Source organism: Arachis hypogaea, chromosome 6, assembly GCF_003086295.3.
Source record: "Arachis hypogaea cultivar Tifrunner chromosome 6, arahy.Tifrunner.gnm2.J5K5, whole genome shotgun sequence".
NCBI lineage: Eukaryota > Viridiplantae > Streptophyta > Magnoliopsida > Fabales > Fabaceae > Arachis > Arachis hypogaea.
Window position 1 is genome coordinate 112281788 of NC_092041.1, and position 19478 is coordinate 112301265.

Here is a 19478-nt window from a genome sequence, read left to right on the forward strand (position 1 = left end):
TTGAGACACAGTATTAAAATGATAATTTTTCGTTAGGTCTGAAATCAATTTAAAGAAAAAACTTTGTACTTACAAAATTTCCATTTAAATCTTTATTATAGAGCATAAATGTTAAAATTTTATTTTGAATTTTTGATACTTAACTAATCAAAAAATTTACTTTATTTTATTTAAAAGATAAAAGAGAATTTAAAATTTTCAATTATTTTATTATTTTATTATAATTTAATTATTCCAATCAGATTGACAGTCTTTAACAACCCTAAAATCTAAAGCCCTAAACCCAACAGCTAACAGTTGAGTCCCTTCTTCCCCTGTTTCCCGGGCTTCCAGAAGGTCAGAATAGCACCTCTTCCGAATCCTCCGTTCGTCGCCACCTCCGACCACCTGCTCCGGAAGAGCCACACCTGTCGCTCCTTGAATCCTATTCGAGACCTTCGTTCTATTTTCTCTTGTAATCCCCAATTTCCAGAATTGTAAATTTGAATGAATTAATGGCTGGCTTCATTAGAACGCTTCAAAGAGCGCATATTTGGAAATGGAACTGTCATTCATCTTCTTCTTCGTCGCTTGTTAAAACAACTCTGACGAATTGTCGCTCTGTTACGTTGGATTCTGGAAGAAGAAATTATGCAGCCGAGGCAATTACCAAATCTCCCAAATCGCTCTTTGAATCCAACATCTTGCGAATACTTGGAAACGAAATGGAGTATCTGGTCGAGTATACTCCTCCAAAACAGGTTCTCACTCTCCTTCAACAATTTTCTAGCGAAGAAAAGAAAATCTGCAATTCTGGCATTTTAGCGTTACTGTTAATGCTCTTTAGATTCTGTTATTATCAGTTATTTCTGTTATTGGTCTCTTACCTGGGGAAGCGTGTTGGATATAGAATCATTCATGTGTCCCTTTCCAACGGATTAAATTAAACTTCTAGGAGGAATGGTTTCTTGACATAATGTTTATGAGCATGGCATATAGTGTGAATTATCAAACTGAGCATATATTGGATGCTGCTTTCACAATAAATATTTGAAATATGATGAAATATAACTGGCAGCTGTTGAATTGCTCCATAATTTGTGTAATGCTATTTTCTTTCTCATTTTCAAATAATTGTTGTGTGATTTAGTAAGTACTGGATCATGTTTCCTAAAGAATAATGTCTTCCCCAAATTTATGCAGCCTACGAGATTCAATTCTTTTGCAGTTGAAGAGCGATCGGGTGAGCAGGTGGTAGTGATGAGGGGTAGGTTTGATGATCGGGAAGATATCAAAGTTGAAGCTACCATGTTTGATGGGTGTGAACATGTTCCTGTGGAGGACAGTTCTGCAATGAATGTGCGTCTTCACCTTAGTTTACTTGTGGATATATCAAAGGGGGACAGTGGCAATGAGTTGGAGTTTATCTGTTCAGCATGGCCAGATTGTTTAAATGTGGAGAGAGTTTACATATTAAGGCATAAACAGATGTCAGCTAGGCCTTACCTGGGACCTGATTTTAGGTTTGACTTACATTTTTACCTTTGCATCTTCATGCGCATTATTTATTTGGTAGAGTAGAATCTGGCTTAACTATGCAATTATTCTCATGCATTCAAGGGCAAAAAGTTTCATATTCTCAACTATGTATCTCTGCATGAAATTACAAAAATTTAGTTTTTTAATTTATTTAGTTATTCATTGTCGATTTGTTGATGATTCTTATAACATGTTTCATCTGATTTCAGGAGCCTAAATCCTAAGGTTCAGGAAAAGTTTTGCGAGTACTTAGATGCAAGAGGAATAAATCATGAGCTCTCTAAATTCTTGCATTATTATATGTTGAACAAGGATAAAATTGAACTTTTGCGATGGATGGATAGACTCAAGTCTTTTGTGGAAAAGTAGACCGGTAAGCTTGGCAGCTAAAAGTTGATATAAACACTTACTTTTGCTGTTGTATGAATTAGTTTCTTGAGTTGAAGTTCTTTGATATTCTTTTGTTTGTAGTACTTGGCATCAATTTCTTTGTTTGATGTGAATACACCCTCGGGTGGTTAAACTATAATATTTTGCATTTGTGATTGTAATCCCAGTAGTTTAAAACTTTGATGATTATATAGTGAACAAAGATAGAATTGAAATGACTTAATTTAATTTATATTATTTGTATTATTTTCTATTTAATAACATATCTAGAGAAAAAAAAGTGTGGATTCATTATTGAGGTTGAGAATTGGTTGTAAGCTTTGAGTACTCAATGCCATACCAATATACCTTGTGTTAGGCATTAAAATAGTGTTGTGACTTCTATCTTCTGGTGATATTGCATCTTGTTTTGGCTGAATAACTTTTATCCTCACGATGATAATCACGTCTTTTTGCTTCGACTGTATGTGTAGTGCAATTGCATTTACGTTTTGAGTACATAATCTACTCTATATTCTTTATTGTGCTTGATTAGTGATATATCCACATCAGATCTGTTGATATTGGTGAGAAGATGGCATGTCTTGAAGGCCTTCTTTCCTTTTTATGTTAATGTTAGCATAAAATGAGCAAAGCTTCTTCTAAAGTTGCTGTTGCTAACTTGTCTGAATGAATAGTGATTTATCTGGAGAAATAGTTGCTAATATTTAGAAACTATCCACCTCAAAGAATATAGATTTGAAATTTGAAATTTTGGTGCCTTTTGCATCTAGCATTCTATCCTTTCAAAAAAAAAAAAAAAAACGAGAGAGAGATCAAGCCAACCTACCAAACCAAACCCATGTACACCCTTATATCGTACATGGGTGTAATTTTTATATGTGAATAATTTTAGTTTTGGTGTGTAATAACATTATGTGGTGGAATCTTGTAGTGTGATATGTTGGTGAATGTATTGACATAAGTTTTTGTAGGGCCAACTTGTGTTGATTTTTCATTAAGATACTAGAATCATGTGAGGTTTGAACTTAGAAGTGGCTTAAACATGACCAGGTCTATACATCATTTTTGTTTAGGAAATATTCCGAGTGATGAAGGGAAAGTCTGAATAAAAGAGTGAAATTATTTGTGTGAAAACTATTATATTATTTTAAATATCTAGCTCATGGAATTTTTGCACGTGAATATTGACCGGTCTTAGTTGTAAGAGTCATTTATCTTGGTAACAACATTTGATTGGATATTAGTATAGATGTTTTGCACTAACAATATATTGAAATTAAATCTCTACTTGAAATTGCATACCCATTGTTCTTTACACAAAGTTGCATAATTCTGTTATGCAAAAGTGGGACCAAGTCTGAAATCATGAAAACATCTAACAGATTGTGGAGCCAAGAAACTTGTAAAACATCAAGCATGAATTAAACCATGTGGGAAAGGACTGCATATCCAGTTGCCTACAACTAATGGTAATGCACTTATTTTTTGGTTGGATGCATTATGAATTTGATGCCCCAAAAGTTCCCCTTGGACACACTTCGCTGTGCCATCTCAGCAACCACTACTCCTTACTCCTTACATCTAAATATTCGGGAGGCACTAATGTGCCTGTTCTTTCTGTGGAATTAGAAATGAATCAACATAGGATGCACCACTTTACTTGGTGCTGTTGTCTTAATGCGTATTTAGGTGCTGGGCTCTGTTTGTCATTGGTCCTTATGGTGTTATAATGGAGTCAATTCATCGAATTTTCAATAAAAGCAAATAGTCCTAATCTTGTATGTTAAATCCCTGGCGTATTAACTTCATCACTGAGAATAGCTTTGGATACCTCAACCTCTTGGCTATAGTTTGTACTTTGTAGTTAACTAGTTATCAGGTGTATGTTTGTTTTGAGAAGTTCTAATTAACTAGAAATTGTTGGGGTAATTTTGAACAGAGAAATCAAGAGGTTGTTGGTTAAAAATTAGTGGTAAACCTTGTTTTTCAATATTAAAGATCATGGTATGATGGTGAATTGGTGATAGTGAAGGTGATGTGGTTGGGACTTGGGGTGCTCCTTACTTTGTAGGGTGCATCATACCCTTGAATTCATTGGGTCCTATATAAACGACCTAGATTCTCTAGCATGCGTTTAGGGAACACAATAGCCTTTTTCCATAGTTTGACAAATTATTTATTGGGATCAAGCGGCTGTGAGGAGCAGAGTTAAGGAGATTCAAATTAACGGAAGTGGTTAGGTGTTCCTAAATTGAGAAGGTTCAAATTAACAAACTAAAAGATTAAGGTAAAATGGATTTGACATCACATTTTAACTCAAATTAAGGCATTGGATTTGTGGGTCTATTTAAATATATACTATTAACTTAATCCAAATTTAACTATAACGTCGAAGGGAAACGTTTAACTAATCATAGAATATTTTAGTCTCCTCCCCCTTTTGGATCGAGTATGTGTACAACATTTTAAAAAAAAAAAAAAACTCACATGAAATTCCAAAGTTGTTTAGTAACTTTGTTGATTGTCTTGATTCTTCAAACGTCTAGAATTCCACCCTTGTTTTTCATGTAAAGAAAAAAGAAAAGTATTTTTTAAACGAATTTAATCGTTTTTATTATCCGTATACAAGAGAGTTTTATATTGATATTCAGTCATATAGTGTTGTAACACAAACAAATTGAAATAGTATGATAATCACTACTTTTATATATGTTACAGTATATAATTATTTGTTGGTGTCTAAAAAAAATTATCACATAGAAATATAAATTCTGTCGATATCTCTCTTGAAAGGTGTAAAGCATATAGCGTTAGGTATCTTGACTTCATTTTGGGCAACTCAAATCCTGACTTGAAGGTTCTAACTCATTTCAATATATTTAACTAAAAAATAGTGAGTGATCTTCAAATCATGAATGAAAAGAATCTGAGTATCTTTTGTACCAAAGCATCGTCTATTCTATAAGCTAGAAGCCAAACAGTCCCTTAAATCTAGGACCAACATTTAGTATTAGTTATCCATGCGCTTGTGAAAAGTACTAAAAGGATCAGAAAAAGATAGATTCTCATGTGGTGACACTAGCATATATATCACTATATAGTAAGAGTCATTATTTAAATTTTAAGCAACAAATATATATTCTTGATCAGTGGTTTAAATTCTTAAATTTAATACCTACATGCTACATATGAAAAATTTGGGGTTAAGAGAGATGTATTTCTAGAATCTCAAATATTTTAATATAATATTTATTGGCCTAACGTAAAGAATTAATAATAATAAAATGAATAAATAAAGATAAGTCATGCTTTTGGAACAAAGCATGTGTAAAATAATTTGTACTATCTGATATTTTGCTTGCAGGTATTATATAATGGGACTGACATCATGGCAGGTTTTGATGACTAGCAGCCACGTTTGGTTAATATTATTTAAACACGGATACTTTGTCCTTAGTATGCAATTAGTTGCAGTTGTTATAATGTTATTAACATTTGTTATTATACAATTACATATAAGCACACAAGGATCTCTTCCTAGATTTGAGGCCACTGCATTGATAGTGACTTAGTAGTTGGTACTTAGTACATTAACCTCACATAGGACAAAAATCTGTTCCTATTATTAAAACCTGAATAATAGAAAAAGCTGTGTTTTTCTGATTTTTCCTTCAACAGGTTTGGACAAAGAAATAGTCTCATTTTTTTTTCTTCATTCTTTTTCTTTCATCATATAATAATAATAGTTCAACTAAAAAAGACATATGTTAAAGTTATTAATTGAAAAACACATAATATTTAAAATTTTAATATATTGAAAAAAATAAAAAACTTTTATTAATAATAATCTTAATATAAGTTCTTAAAAATTCTATAATCATAATAATAATAATATAGTATGTTTTATACTTTTATTAGTGTTATCCAGTTCCTAACCCACTAGCTATTTTGGTCTTTGTTATAACAATGACAATATTTAAAACGTTTATTAGTGGAGTCGCCTTGCCATTGGCTCCTGTCTTTTTATTCTGGTACATTTAATAGGAATCTTCTTGTCCCAAGATAAACAAACCTCTTGAATCTAACTATACATTAGTGAATATTACGATATTATCTCCTGATGCATAGTTGAGAATCTATGATAAAATTACCTGTGATTTTGAGTTCGAATCTTGAGGATAAAAAAAGAGAAATAAAACAGATAGACAATTTCTTGAGTAAATTTAGTTGAATTTTCTGTAATAATGGCCAAATTTTGATGATAAAGACCAAAAAGAATGTATGATAATCAAGAATGTAGCACTAAATGTTTCATTTCATGGATATAAATTAGGTAGCTAAGGTGCTAAACCGATCAAGGAATAATCGTATGATGATAGGAATTTAAGAATATCAATTTGCTTAACTTGTTCTTGTATAATTCGTTTTAACATATCTTAATTCTCTTAACGGCTAAAAGATCTATCACATGTTATTTATAAAAAAAATTAGATAGAACATCTTCCTTGAGTACTAAATTTCAGTATAAATATTATTCTCCAAGCATTTTGATTTTGGTTAATGGTTATATTCATGCCAGCTATGACAATGCACTGATGTAGTGACGGATTCTCTCAAATCAATCTTATATATGGGAATTCGGGAAAAACCAATTTGAAAATAGAATCAGTTATGTCAGTGGCAGATTCTAACTTCAGACATGAGATCAACAAGACTACAAGAGTATACATAAAAACTTGGAATTGAAAAAAAAAAAAAGTACCCTTTAATTATAGTGTTCACTTATCTAATTGAGATGATGACGAAAAAAAAAATCTGAAAAAAAGGACTTAGAAAACATAATTAAAAAGCTTCGATCACTAATACACCTTGTCTAACTCAACCTGAGAAAATATCTAAAGCCATTGTAACTGGTAATGAACTTTTGATCCTCCCAAGAAGCAAAATTAAATATGCACAATAATATTTATATCACACAGTGAATAATTAAAAAAAAAATTGACAAAAAAATTATCTTAAGACTCCCTAATTGATCTAACTAATTAAGAAAATATAGTGAACATGAACTGGAGAATATAATTTTAATTTACCTAAATTTATAAGAATTTACGAGTTGACTTGAAAATTTGATAACATCACTTAATTAAAGCTTGAGAGACAAATCAAGGTGCTTGATTTCATCTTGATGATGACGATGAGTTCCACTACTAAGAAAAAACCCACTGATTTCTTTATTTGGCGATGCTGAATTCATCACTTCAAATCTTCCGACGCTTCCTCTTGACGCCGATAATGCCGAAGTTCGATGAAAATCCGCCATAGCCAGTCTTGCAACACCGGGTTGTGGATCAATAAGGGGTCTTGACCAACCGTGATGGTGTCCATTGTGTGAAGGTTTGTGGATCATTGCATGAGCTTGAATTCCGAGTCCTCTGTTGCCACACGCGCCGCCGTGGAGCGGCAGAGACGCTATGCTGGCGGCGGAGGCAGCATAGCGAAGTGGAATCATTCCAAAGGCAGGTGTAGAGGACAGTATTTGCGTCCCGAATCTGTGGCCTCTCTTGGCTATCGATCGCTCCCTTTTGTGAGCGTTTTGGTGTCCGCCAAGTGCTTGCGAACTGTAAAATTTTCTCTGGCAATAATTGCAAGAAAAAACCCTCATTTCTACGTCGGAAGAAGATGAACCGTCACCAAAGCAATTCGGTTTGTCTGGTAATAATGACGGTTCTTCTTCTGATGGAGAATTATTTTTGTTATTGGATAATGAATCCATATCCAAACAAGTTATGAGGTTGAGCTCGGGCGATCCGTCGTCCAGATCGTCTTGGTTGCCGGAGACATTCAAATCCAATAATAACAAAGCATTATTGTTATTACCTATGTTTGTATCGTTTTCTTCTGCTTCTTCGTCTTGCAAAGATTGTTGATTCTTGTGTTGTGGTGTACATGGAGTTGGAGGAGTAGAGAAGAAGTGTTTCTTGTTGGTAGGAAGTAGTGTTTCCATGGCTTTCTTGAGAGTGGATAAAATAGAGGGGGAGACAAATAATGGTTTATTTGGTCTTATTATTATCCTATGTAATATGTATGTTTGGATTTGGAATAAGGATTATATGCTCAAGTCTTTGTTTTGTCAAAATAGTAAATTTGATGTACACCTACACTTTTGACTATCTATAACACTTATATGCAATGCTATAGTATTTAAGTAAGGTGTTTGCTATCAAGTATAAAAGTTTAGTGTTTAATTGTCAAAACATTAAATACTTAATATTTAATTTAAAAAAAAATAAGTTAAATAAAGACCAAGCACTAAATAATAACCCTGATAAAATTGTCCTTTCAATTATATAGGGACTTTTTTTGGAGTTTAGCTTGGCAAAACACTAATAATAACTAATAATAAAAAAGTGTGAGCTTCGGTGCGATGGATTAAGAAAAAGAAAAGTTTAGGGATAAAAAATTGTAATTTATTGTAGCCAATATTTTTAATAAGTAGTCTAATATTTTTAATTCAATAGTCTAATACTATATTTTTAACTAATATTTTTAAATATTATCGATCGACTACTTATCAAAAATAATAAATAAATATTGACTCTCTAAAATACAATCCTAATAAAAATGTAAACTTATGACAATGATGCATGGTTACGAATTTAAATTCTAAAAACAATCTATTCACATAAAAAGGTACCATATTATTATCCTATGTACATGCAAAATTTAAATAATTTAATAATTAATTTTTTATATATACGTACCATATCTATTATATATATCTAATTTTACAACCAAAATGTATCATATATCACTTTCTTATTACAATTAGAATCAAATCTTTTTCTCCAAAATTAAGAAATTCTCCTATCTTTACTAATTTTACAACCAAACGTGTCATATGTCACTCTCTTATTGTAATTGAAATTAAATTTTTCCCTTCAAAATTAATGAATTCTTTCCTCCTCCTTACTAATTTTACAACCAAAATGTGCCACATGCCACTCTTTCATTGCAATTGAAATAAAATATTTCCCTCTAAAATTAAAGAGTTATCTCCTCCTCCATCTTCCTTTCTCTACTTATCTCATTCCTTCAACTACTCTATCTATTTTATATATCATTATCAATATCAATGATTAATTACTAATTTAACAATCAAAATGTGCAACATGACATTCTTTAATTGCATTAAAATTAAAATTGAAATATTAAAATTGAAATTAAAATATACCTATATTATGTATCATATATTACTATCTAATTTAATAATCAAATGTGTCACATGACACTCTCTTATTAAAATTGAGAGAAAATATTTTTTTTCAAAATTAATAAACTCACTAAATTTTCTCATCTACCTCTTTCTATTTTTTTATTTCTCTCTACCATTTTTACTCTATATATAATTTATATTTTATATTAATAATTTGACAAATCAAAATATGTCATTCGGTATTTTTTATAATTAAAATAATTTTTTTTTCTTCTAAAATTAACAAACTCTCACTCTCACTCTCATTTTTCATCTTTATCTTTCTCTCTATTTTCTCTCATTATCTATTTTTTCTATCTTTTATGTTCTACAGAAAGCAAAATTAATTAACAAAATAATATAATTCAAATAAAAAAATATTATTATTATATATATTTTTTAATTTATTATTTAGGTTTAAATTTTCAACGCTTATCTTTCTAATCTATATTTTTATTTCTCTTCTTTCAAATATTTATTACATATAATTTGGAGAGAATACTAATGTTATAATTAAAAGTTAGAATCAAGATTCAATTGTTTAAAAAAAATTAATTTTGAGTTAATTTTATAACTATCAGTATAATTTTTTTATACTAATATCTAATTATATTTTTATATACACTGAGAAAAAAATATTATTTTTAAATAGCAAGTATAAAAATTAATTATTTCTATTTGTAACACCTAATTAAATGTAAAAGTATACACGTTAAATTATTTTAAATTTTAGATAATGAATGTTAAAATTAATTATTAATAAAAAATTAGACTTTTTCATATAAAAATAATAACTAAAAATTTTATTATTTGATTTTTTATCTACAAATATCTTGGTCATTTTAGTTAGAGACTTTTGTCATCCTACGACTTTTTTCTGTAAAAATAGTTTGATTTTATAAATCTTTTATGCCATCCATAATCTATACTGTCAGAATAAAATAGACCATAATTTTAAAAAATTTATATTCCCGTAATATTATTACGAGTAAAAATACTAGTTTGATATTTAAATCTTAGTAAATAGAGTCTGGTATATTGAGTCGTTATTTAATTTTATCTTAGCACATTATTAAAGGTGTTATATATCTATTTATATATCAATAATAATGTTATATATACACAAAAAATTCAGTTATTTATTTAAAATATATGTTAAAATATAATATAATATTAAAATTAAATAAAATAATATATATTTATATTTGAATAAATAATAATTAATTTAATAACTAATTTTTCATATACATAATAATTTTATATATGATTATAATTACCCATATAAATGAGGATCAATCATTTTTTGAATTTAAATAAATTTGAGTATGGTTACACCATTGTTTTTATTAATTATTTTATTCTTATACTTACTCTATTTTTTTTTTATATAGTAAGATTATTTGTGAAAAAAATAATAATAATTAATGTTGCCTAATTTGTTAGACTAACAACTTTTTTTAGACCAAATTATATTCTTAAAAAAGGACAAATGTTTTGAGGCGAAGGGCATAGTATTTTCCTAATAATCAGGATTTGCATGCAGCTAGCATATCCATGATGAGAACTGTGTCTACTACTATATATTCACTGATCATACACATATATAGCATAGACCAAATTGTGGGGAACAAAACTGTTTACTATTTAGTTAGTGATGGATGGAGAAGGCCTTTGGGAACAACTTAGGATCATAAAATAAAATAAAAAAAATTAATTAAAAGGAAAAAAAAAATGATGAAGTGAGAGCATCACGCGCGTCCCCTTTAAATAAAGTAGGTTAATGAAATTATTATTAGGGAGACAAAGCCAAACATTGTCCATGTTACACCAAAGTCACCAAACAAAAACTTTGCTATGTACTTGAAAGTCCATCAACAAGGCCATCGTGTCCCCAAGCCTGTCCCATTACATCTTTTATTTTTCACAAGAAATTTAATTAGCTTCCTCTTTAATTTGTTCACGTTGTTATTGTTATAAACTTATTTATCTTAAAAATTTAAGTTATTATGTAAATATAAATAAATGATTATATATCTTTTTATCTTTCTTCACACAAGATTTTTTTTTTTTTTTTTTTTGCATTACGTGAATTTGTATATAACTTTTTCTTTTCCAAAAAAATTATTTTATGTTAAAATTCTTTCTTTTGAGATTTAACAAGAATTAAATTGTAATTTTTTTTGTTATAAAAATTCTAATATCATATCATAAAAATGTTTATGTAAAAAATTTAAACAGTAAATAGAAGTATATTTCTATCTTTTTTCTTCAATCTCCATAATAATGTAATTCAATTTTATGTTATTATTACAAGAAATAACATTTTTTGACATTGCTGATGAAAGTGATGGATCATATCATCCCATATTTACAAACATGCTATATATCTTTGTAACATCTAGTTAGTTGAGAATCATGTGTTAACTGAGAAGTTTAATGAAATAAGTTAGTAAGGAATTTTTGAGACAGATTTCTCACAGAAGTTATGAATCTAGAAAATTTAAGTCAAGAGGGATTTTTTATTTTTATTTTTATTTTTTAAAATGTTAAGCTCTTTTAGATATACCTACATAGATTTTCCCTTGATTGTTGTCATTTTCTAAAATAAATAATAAAATAGAATTTGTAGACCTTTTATCAACGGAAAATTTCATAGGAATTTACTTCAAAAAAAGGAAAACGGTCACTTCCAATTTTCATGTAATGGAACTATACTGTTCCAAATTCAACTCATGTTTCCCAATGATATCATGTACGAATTGAAGGAAATAAAATTCTTCTCTTTTAATTTGTCAACATGGAAAAGGGCTCCCAAGTTACAAAGTAACAGCTTTATTTAGTATCCTATTCCTAGTACTCCACTTTAACAACTTTATATGTTACTTCTACTACTGAAATTACAACCATTACTTCACATCTTTCCCACTTGTTCTAAAGGGTCATGACCTATAACTAACACACAAATATTTATTTTTGTTGGGTTCAAAATTGTAAAATTTTATCTAATATACTTTATAGGTTGAGTTTGAGTTATGTTTTTTATTAATATTGATATATATTATTTGTTTTTATATATGCAATGCAAAATGTCTCTTCACTTCTTTTTTTTTATGATAATGCTAGAAAAACAAAAAAAAATAATCAGAATTTATTTTATTTAATATTTATTAATTAGTGCAGTAATTAATGAATACTAAATAAAGTAAATTCTGACTGATTTTGGCTAAATTTTTTTAGTTACCAAATATTTCTATTCTTTTATTAGTTTTGAGTTGAGACTACTTATTAGTCTAACCTGTCTAATCCAAACTTTGTCTTATAATTTAGTTTAATATTTAAAAAAAGTTTATGAAAAATAAGTTTTTTTTTTTAAAGATGAAGCCTCTTAAAGTATTAACTTTTTCTCTTGTAATATTTTTTAATTTGATAGATCAATAATTAATTTATCGTAGATGTGATCTCTATTTAAGAGTTGTTGTTTGCCAATAAATTAATACATATACAAAATAAAATTTAAATTCTAATTATTATTTAAATAGACTAATAAATTAAGTATTAGACGAATTTAAATTGATTTTTTAATTTTTTATTAATTTGATGAAATTGATAATGAAAATTTCCATTTAATTTCTACAATGCCTTTATAACCATGTGATATGCTGACAACTATGAGAACATCAATCACATTCTAATAATTCCAAAAGAGTGAACATAAACTTAGGTATACTCTCGGATATTGTGCTTTTGGTTAAGTTCTTTCTTGTATTATAGCTTCTTTCCAATATTCTAGCTTTCTTTCTTTCAATCTTCCATGTTGCGGAAACTAACATTGGCCCACAAGTAATTATACATAATATATATAATAAATTTGAATATCTGAAATAAATTTAAATTAGTCAAATTGTTAACTCATTTGTCTATTTAAATAATTATAGAATTTTAAATTTTGTTTTATATATGTAATATTAACTAATAACAAACTCTTAAATAAAATTTGGATGTGTAGATTAATTGTTGACCAATTAAATTAAAAAAAATCATAGAAAATACAAAAAATGAAGATTTGGAAATTAGAGAAAAGAATTTTAAAAAGTAGAGGGAAGGAAAATCCAATGTGATATTTTGTGTGTACCATATATAGTGGCATAATAAAGGGACAAATGGCCGACAAATAAAAGAGGAAACCAATGTGGAGTCCCTCTATTGCCCTTCATATATAGTGGTATATATATATATATATATATATATATATATGTTTCAGTAAAGATTTAATTTCGCATTCGTCTTTGAGGCTACATGATTCAATTTATATTTTACAGTCTATCACTTCTAAAATGATTTAATTTAGTCTTAAGATTATATTTTGTGATTCAATTTACCCCTTTTATATTTTATATATATAGGGATTAAATTAATTATGGGAAAGTATGAGGAGCCAATAGAATATTTATACAATGTGTACAATGGAAGTTTAGAGAGTATTAGAGATATAATTATTAGTGTTACCTTTTTCTATTAGCTAAAGCTTTTGGGATGAGTGGTATCATGCATGGTATTAGAGCGTTAGATCTAAAAAGTTAAGAGTTCGAGCATTGGTAAACCCCAAAATTAGTTTAAACTTTTGGGAAGATGTTTATTATCGCTAGTACTCGGATGGTTATTCGAGATAGTATGGACATATTGTACAAATAGTCCATTGTCTCCCTAGCGGAATCCATTAATTATAAAGCCGTCTTAAACATTCACAAGGAATAATTAAGGATAATTAATTATAAGTAAACTGTAGTTTAATTTTAATAGGTTTTGTCATGCATTTATATGGGGTTTAATTAGTCATGAAGAAGTACTTATCTTATATATATATTTAATTGTGTAGTGTATAGTTTTGGAGATGTTTGGTGAAGCTTAATTATTATTTATTTAGTATTATCAGTATAATAATAAGAGGATCAAGTGTCCAAGTTAAACTGTCGGATTAGGTATATAACTATAGATATATACACACAATCAAGTACAATGATTTTCTCCATCCCACTAAAATATTTGTAGAGTTGTGTTCATACGAGCTTACTGAACTACTTTCTTTCTTCTTTTGGATTTTATACGCCTTTTTTTTTTAATTTTAATGATACGAAATTGATATCTACTAAGCATACATGTGAGTTTAATTTTGATAATTTAGTGATACTTTTGTTTACTTGCCACATAAGTTTAGATTTTTTATTTGCTAATTAAAAAAAGTTGTGTATCTATATTAACCAGATATATTTAAGTTACTATTACAAATGAATTTGTGTTTAGAAAAGGGTAGCATTATTAGTCAATAACTAAAAATTTTGGTTGTCATATATTGTTAGTATAAGATAACCAATCATATATTATTTAATAGATTATTTAAACAAATAAATTAAATTAAATGACTGTTTAAATTTTTTATATATACTAATAGTATATTAAAATATTTGAAATCTACAATTAGTGATATCTTTCGATCGGACGGGCTTATTATATTCGTTACAGATCGGAATTTTATTTAAAGGTTTATCGTTTGCCAATAATATCATTTTTAAAATGTCATTTTAACCAACAAAAAATTCGTCAAATATAATTTAGCAATTGATTTAGCGGCTAATTTTATTCTGATCCTAGAAATTCTATATCGATCGCTAAATCAGTCATTATTAGTAATCAATTTTTTCAATCGCTAAAATTGATCGCTATCCTGATAATTTTTTATATGAGTAAAGTATCATTTTTGTCCCCAACATTTGGGGTAAGTCCCAAAATTGTCCCTAACGTTTCAATCGTCCTATTTAAGTTCCTAATGTTTCAAAATTGACTCAATGTTGTCCTGTCGTTAGGGATCCGTTAACAGAATTGACGGCGGGACAAAATTGAGACGATTTTGAAACGTTAGGGACTTAAATAAAACGAAAACGTTAGGGATAAAAATGATACATAAAAATAAATTTTAATTTAATTTTATCTTTCAATAATATTAATTTTTTACTGTATATAGTATTCAATTATTTTTTAATTGCATCTAAATAAATTACACTTAAAATAAAAGTAATATGACTAAGTGTAATTTACTTAGATGTGATTAAAAAATAATTGAATACTATGTATAGTAAAAAATTTGATATTATTTAAGGATAAAATTAAAATTTATTTCTATATATCATTTTTGTCCCCAACGTTTTCGTCCTATTTAAGTCTCTAACGTTTTAAAATCGTCTCAATTTTGTCCCACCGTCAATTCTATTAGCGAATCCCTAACGGCAGGACAACATTGAGTCAATTTTGAAACGTTAGGGACTTAAATAGGACGATTAAAATGTTAGGGACAACTTTGGAACTTACCCCAAACGTTGGGGACAAAAACGATACTTTACTCTTTTTATATTATAATAAATGAGTTACTACATGTATAAAACGATATTTAAATATCTGACTCTTATTTAAACAGAACTAATCATTAGACCAACCCAATTTATTTTTCAATTAGCTAGTTAGTTTGTCAAAAAGGACAATGATGTTTTGATTCAATTTCGGTGTCTTATATATACACAAAGATACATATAATATAGTATGATACTAATTATGCTTACCATATTCACAAGTCATTTTAGGCAACTTTGATTACAAAATGTTCCAATAACCCCACCTTAGCTTAAAGTGATTGGTTTTAGAATATAAAGTGAAAGAAATTGGATTGGGAAAACAACTCAATGAGTCCATGTTAGTATATTGTTAGATGTCTAATCAATTCATGGAACCAAATCTCTTTATGAGATCTCTCTGTCTCTATTATTAACTCTTCCACATTTGAATAAAGTCTCTCAAAAAAGAAAACCACAAAGTTCCAATCCATACCTTCTTCCTTTAGGAGCCACATCAAAGTACTCGAAAGAAAGATGACAACTATAATGCTCTTCTCTTTCTTTCTTTCTCCTTCTCTTCCAACTATATCCACCCCACATCATAAAACCATGTAATGAGTGGTCTTCAAAATTATCTATCTCTATTACATATTTTACTTTTTTTTTTTTTTTCATTAAGCTACACATTCTATTTTCAAAAATGGCACTTCAACCTTCAATGAGCGGGTGTTTAGTCCCACTTAACTTTAAAGGATGAGTGAAGTATTGTTTTTGTCCCCAACGTTTAGAGTAAGTCTTATTTGTGTCCCTAACGATTAAATCGTCCTATTTGTATTCCTAACGTTTATAAAAGTGATTCAATGTTATCCTACTATCAATTATACTAACAAATCAGATTATATTTTTCAATTATTCTCACTTGGATGTATTCATTCTCAATTAGGTCTCACTTGGATGTGTTTGATTTTAATATTATACTCACTATTTGTGTTTATATTCAATTATGTCCCTAGAAAAGTGAATTATGTAAATGTTGTAGGAATTAGTTTCAACTTTTGATGAGCTATTTTTCGAAATGGATCATTGATTCTATCCCAGACATTTGTATTCTAATTTCAAGAAGAGATTTTTAAAACTCAAACTAAAGCATTCATGATGTGTAACTGACGGCAGAATAACATTGAATCACTTTTACAAATGTTAGGGATACAAATAGGACGATTTAAACGTTAGGGACACAGATAGGATTTACCCCAAACGTTGGGGACAAAACGATACTTTACTCTTAAATGATTTATAATTGAAATTGAAATTCAAAGAGTTTGCAGCTTAAATGTAATTAAATAGTTTCTAATTTTTATTATTATAGAAATAAAAAACTAAAAATAAGACACATATTATTAATAAACACTTCTATTTTTCGTTTACATTTAATGTCTATTCTTTTTAGTAAAAAATTTAAGCAAATTCGATACTGATTTAAGATTTAGTTTTTAGGATTTGGCATTAATATAAATATACAATCATCCTGTAACTAAGGTTATAGAAGTACTTGTGAATAAAAAATTACTCATTAAAATTATCTCCATCTTAGTTTTTTTACTAAGTATACCAAACATCCCTTTAATCTGACAACAATAATATCTCTAATCAATACAATACTTTTATAAATATTATTAAGGACATAATAAGCACTACTTAAAAAAACATAGTGAAGTAGTAGTACTTGTTAAAATCTATTAGAAATATAGGCTAAACACAAAACTTATAAAAGAAATGGTATGAATATAAACAATATCACTTTCATAATTAGTAACTACATTTTGTAACAGAAATATTTGGTAACAAAAAAGAATTAACCAAAACAACCAGAATTTATCTTATTTTAGTATTTATTAATTATGAATAAATTATGATTGTTTTTTATTTTTCTAACATTATTAATTTGTAAATGGTATTAAATATCAAGTATTGTACACTCTCTCCACAAACATATATTCTGACTATGACAAATCAAAACATAGTTGTTAATATAATGTTGACTTGGCCACTAGCAATATCTTGTGCTTTTGCTTTCTTTCAATATGTGATCCTTTTTAAACCTTAATTATTTGTTGTTCCATACATATGTTTTATGTATCACACGCTTCTATCTTCCTCAATTCACACACACACATCCAAAAGGTCGTTTTCCCAATAGGCTCATACAGTTTTATTTGCTTTATGCATGCAATTTGTGTGTGTATGCTATTTATCATCATATAAAACGGGGGCAAACAAAAACATACAACTGCAGCTTATTATATATATAGAGAGAGTGTGGTTCATATAATAATAATAATAATAATAATAATAATAATAATAATAATAATAAATGCTATTTGTCCCAATTAACGGTGTACATGAATTGAATCTGCATTTAAAACACCATATTGGATATTAAGATTTTAGAACACCAAATCCATATATATATATATATATATGATGCATTTTATTTTTTAAAATATAGAATTGCTTTTAAATTTAAAAAACATACTATTGGACATGTTTTACAAGTATAAAAAAAAAAAAAACTCATTTGTAAGACTATCAACAAAGTGAACACTCACAAATCTAAGCATAAAATAAAAAGTGAGACAAGAAAAGTATAAACATCGTCCAAAAAAAATTACGAAGCAAAGAAAGAGTATTAACAAAAATGTTATCGAAGACAGAATATTTGTAGTTAAGAAAGTAAAGGAAGATATGAAATTCTGTTCTTAGATGAATCAGAAATGTATTTGTAGTTAAGAAAGTAAAGGAAGATATGAAATTCTGTTCTTAGATGAATCAGAAATGTATATATATATTCGTATTGAATGAATGATAAAAAAACTAATGCTGAGTAGAGAAAACTATGCTACTAAGCTAGCTCATATAACTACATTATGTTTTGCTAACTGATTTTTCGACTACATTAAAATCTTAGTCAATTTTAATTATTAATTTGATCTTTTTTTCTATCATCTTCTCTCAAACTCAAAGATACTTTTAGAGTTAGTTTGAGTTTGTCCAAAAATTGATTAAAAGAAGAAAACAGATAAAAACTTAGTAAAGATATTTTTGGAGTGAGTTTGAATTTGATCTACACCTCTATTATGTAGGTTTAATTTAAATCACAGTTTTAGAGATGATCTATAAATTATTATTAAATATAAAATTATTTAGAATTTATGTGGTTTAACAATTTAAACTTTTTTTTTTAAAAAAAAATTTATGATATAATATCAAAATTTTTATGAATAAAATATTTAAAAATTAATTTTTAATATATTATTTCTCTAAAAAATAACACCATTTACATAATCTATTAGGAGAGATATAGCTCATGAAATAAATACACATTATTCACTATTTATATTGAGCTAAGATATTGATGTTTTGCAATATTTATTAAGTTTATAAGGTAATTTTATAATTTATCACTATTTATATTCAACATTTTCCAAAACAAACCCTAGAGGAAACTAGAAACAAACTTGGTGCTAACTGAAGTTCAAAAAGGTATATACTGTAAATTAATTAAAGTTGATCCATTGAGATAGAGCCATGATTACATTAATTTCTTCCATCATGAAGTTGAAATGCATAGATATGATGTTGTGGTGGTGGGCATCATAATCAATTTGTTGGAAGCTTTGTTACTAAGTAGTTGAAACCATGCCCCACACAATTCTCAATAGGAATTGAAAACCCCATTTTTATCTGTCTTCTCCTATGAAATCATGAGATATTCATTGAGTTCCAACAGTTCAATTCTATATAATTATTAAAAATAAGATCAATTTTACTTTATTCTTTTCAGATTAATAAGTAACATCATTATATATTACATAGCACTTTTTTATTATTAAAATACAACACTAAGTTTTATTTTCTAATTTTTTTTAAAA

At 27.8% G+C, this 19478-nt stretch overlaps 2 protein-coding genes across 3 annotated transcripts; one reads left to right on the forward strand and one right to left on the reverse strand.

The window, feature by feature from the left end:
• Window positions 1-247: 247 nt before the first annotated feature.
• LOC112755764 (uncharacterized protein At2g39795, mitochondrial) lies at window positions 248-3685 on the forward strand. 2 transcript variants are annotated; one of them, XM_029294140.2, is made up of 4 exons: window positions 249-740; window positions 1183-1502; window positions 1728-1891; window positions 3294-3685. In XM_029294140.2, the coding sequence occupies exons 1-3, from the start codon at window positions 495-497 to the stop codon at window positions 1885-1887; spliced, it is 726 nt and encodes a 241-aa protein (XP_029149973.1). In that variant the 5' UTR covers window positions 249-494; the 3' UTR covers window positions 1888-1891; window positions 3294-3685. The 2 variants fall into 2 exon arrangements, with proteins under 2 accessions (XP_025659845.1, XP_029149973.1); XM_025804060.3 differs by lacking the exon at window positions 3294-3685 and having other exon boundaries at window positions 248-740; window positions 1728-2140.
• Window positions 3686-6657: 2972 nt separating this feature from the next.
• LOC112755765 (zinc finger protein 1) lies at window positions 6658-8062 on the reverse strand. The gene has a single exon (XM_025804061.3). The coding sequence runs from the start codon at window positions 7913-7915 to the stop codon at window positions 7055-7057; it is 861 nt and encodes a 286-aa protein (XP_025659846.1). The 5' UTR covers window positions 7916-8062; the 3' UTR covers window positions 6658-7054.
• Window positions 8063-19478: the final 11416 nt, after the last annotated feature.

What these genes read in the sequence shown, in the direction of transcription:
- LOC112755764 (XM_025804060.3), top strand. Translation starts at nt 495, where the DNA reads ATGGCTGGCTTCATTAGAACGCTTCAAAGAGCGCATATTTGGAAATGG. An exon ending in AGTATACTCCTCCAAAACAG is followed by an intron (nt 741 to 1,182) that starts GTTCTCACTCTC and finishes AAATTTATGCAG; the next exon opens with CCTACGAGATTCAATTCTTT. An exon ending in TACCTGGGACCTGATTTTAG is followed by an intron (nt 1,503 to 1,727) that starts GTTTGACTTACA and finishes ATCTGATTTCAG; the next exon opens with GAGCCTAAATCCTAAGGTTC.
- LOC112755765 (XM_025804061.3), bottom strand. Translation starts at nt 7,915, where the DNA reads ATGGAAACACTACTTCCTACCAACAAGAAACACTTCTTCTCTACTCCT.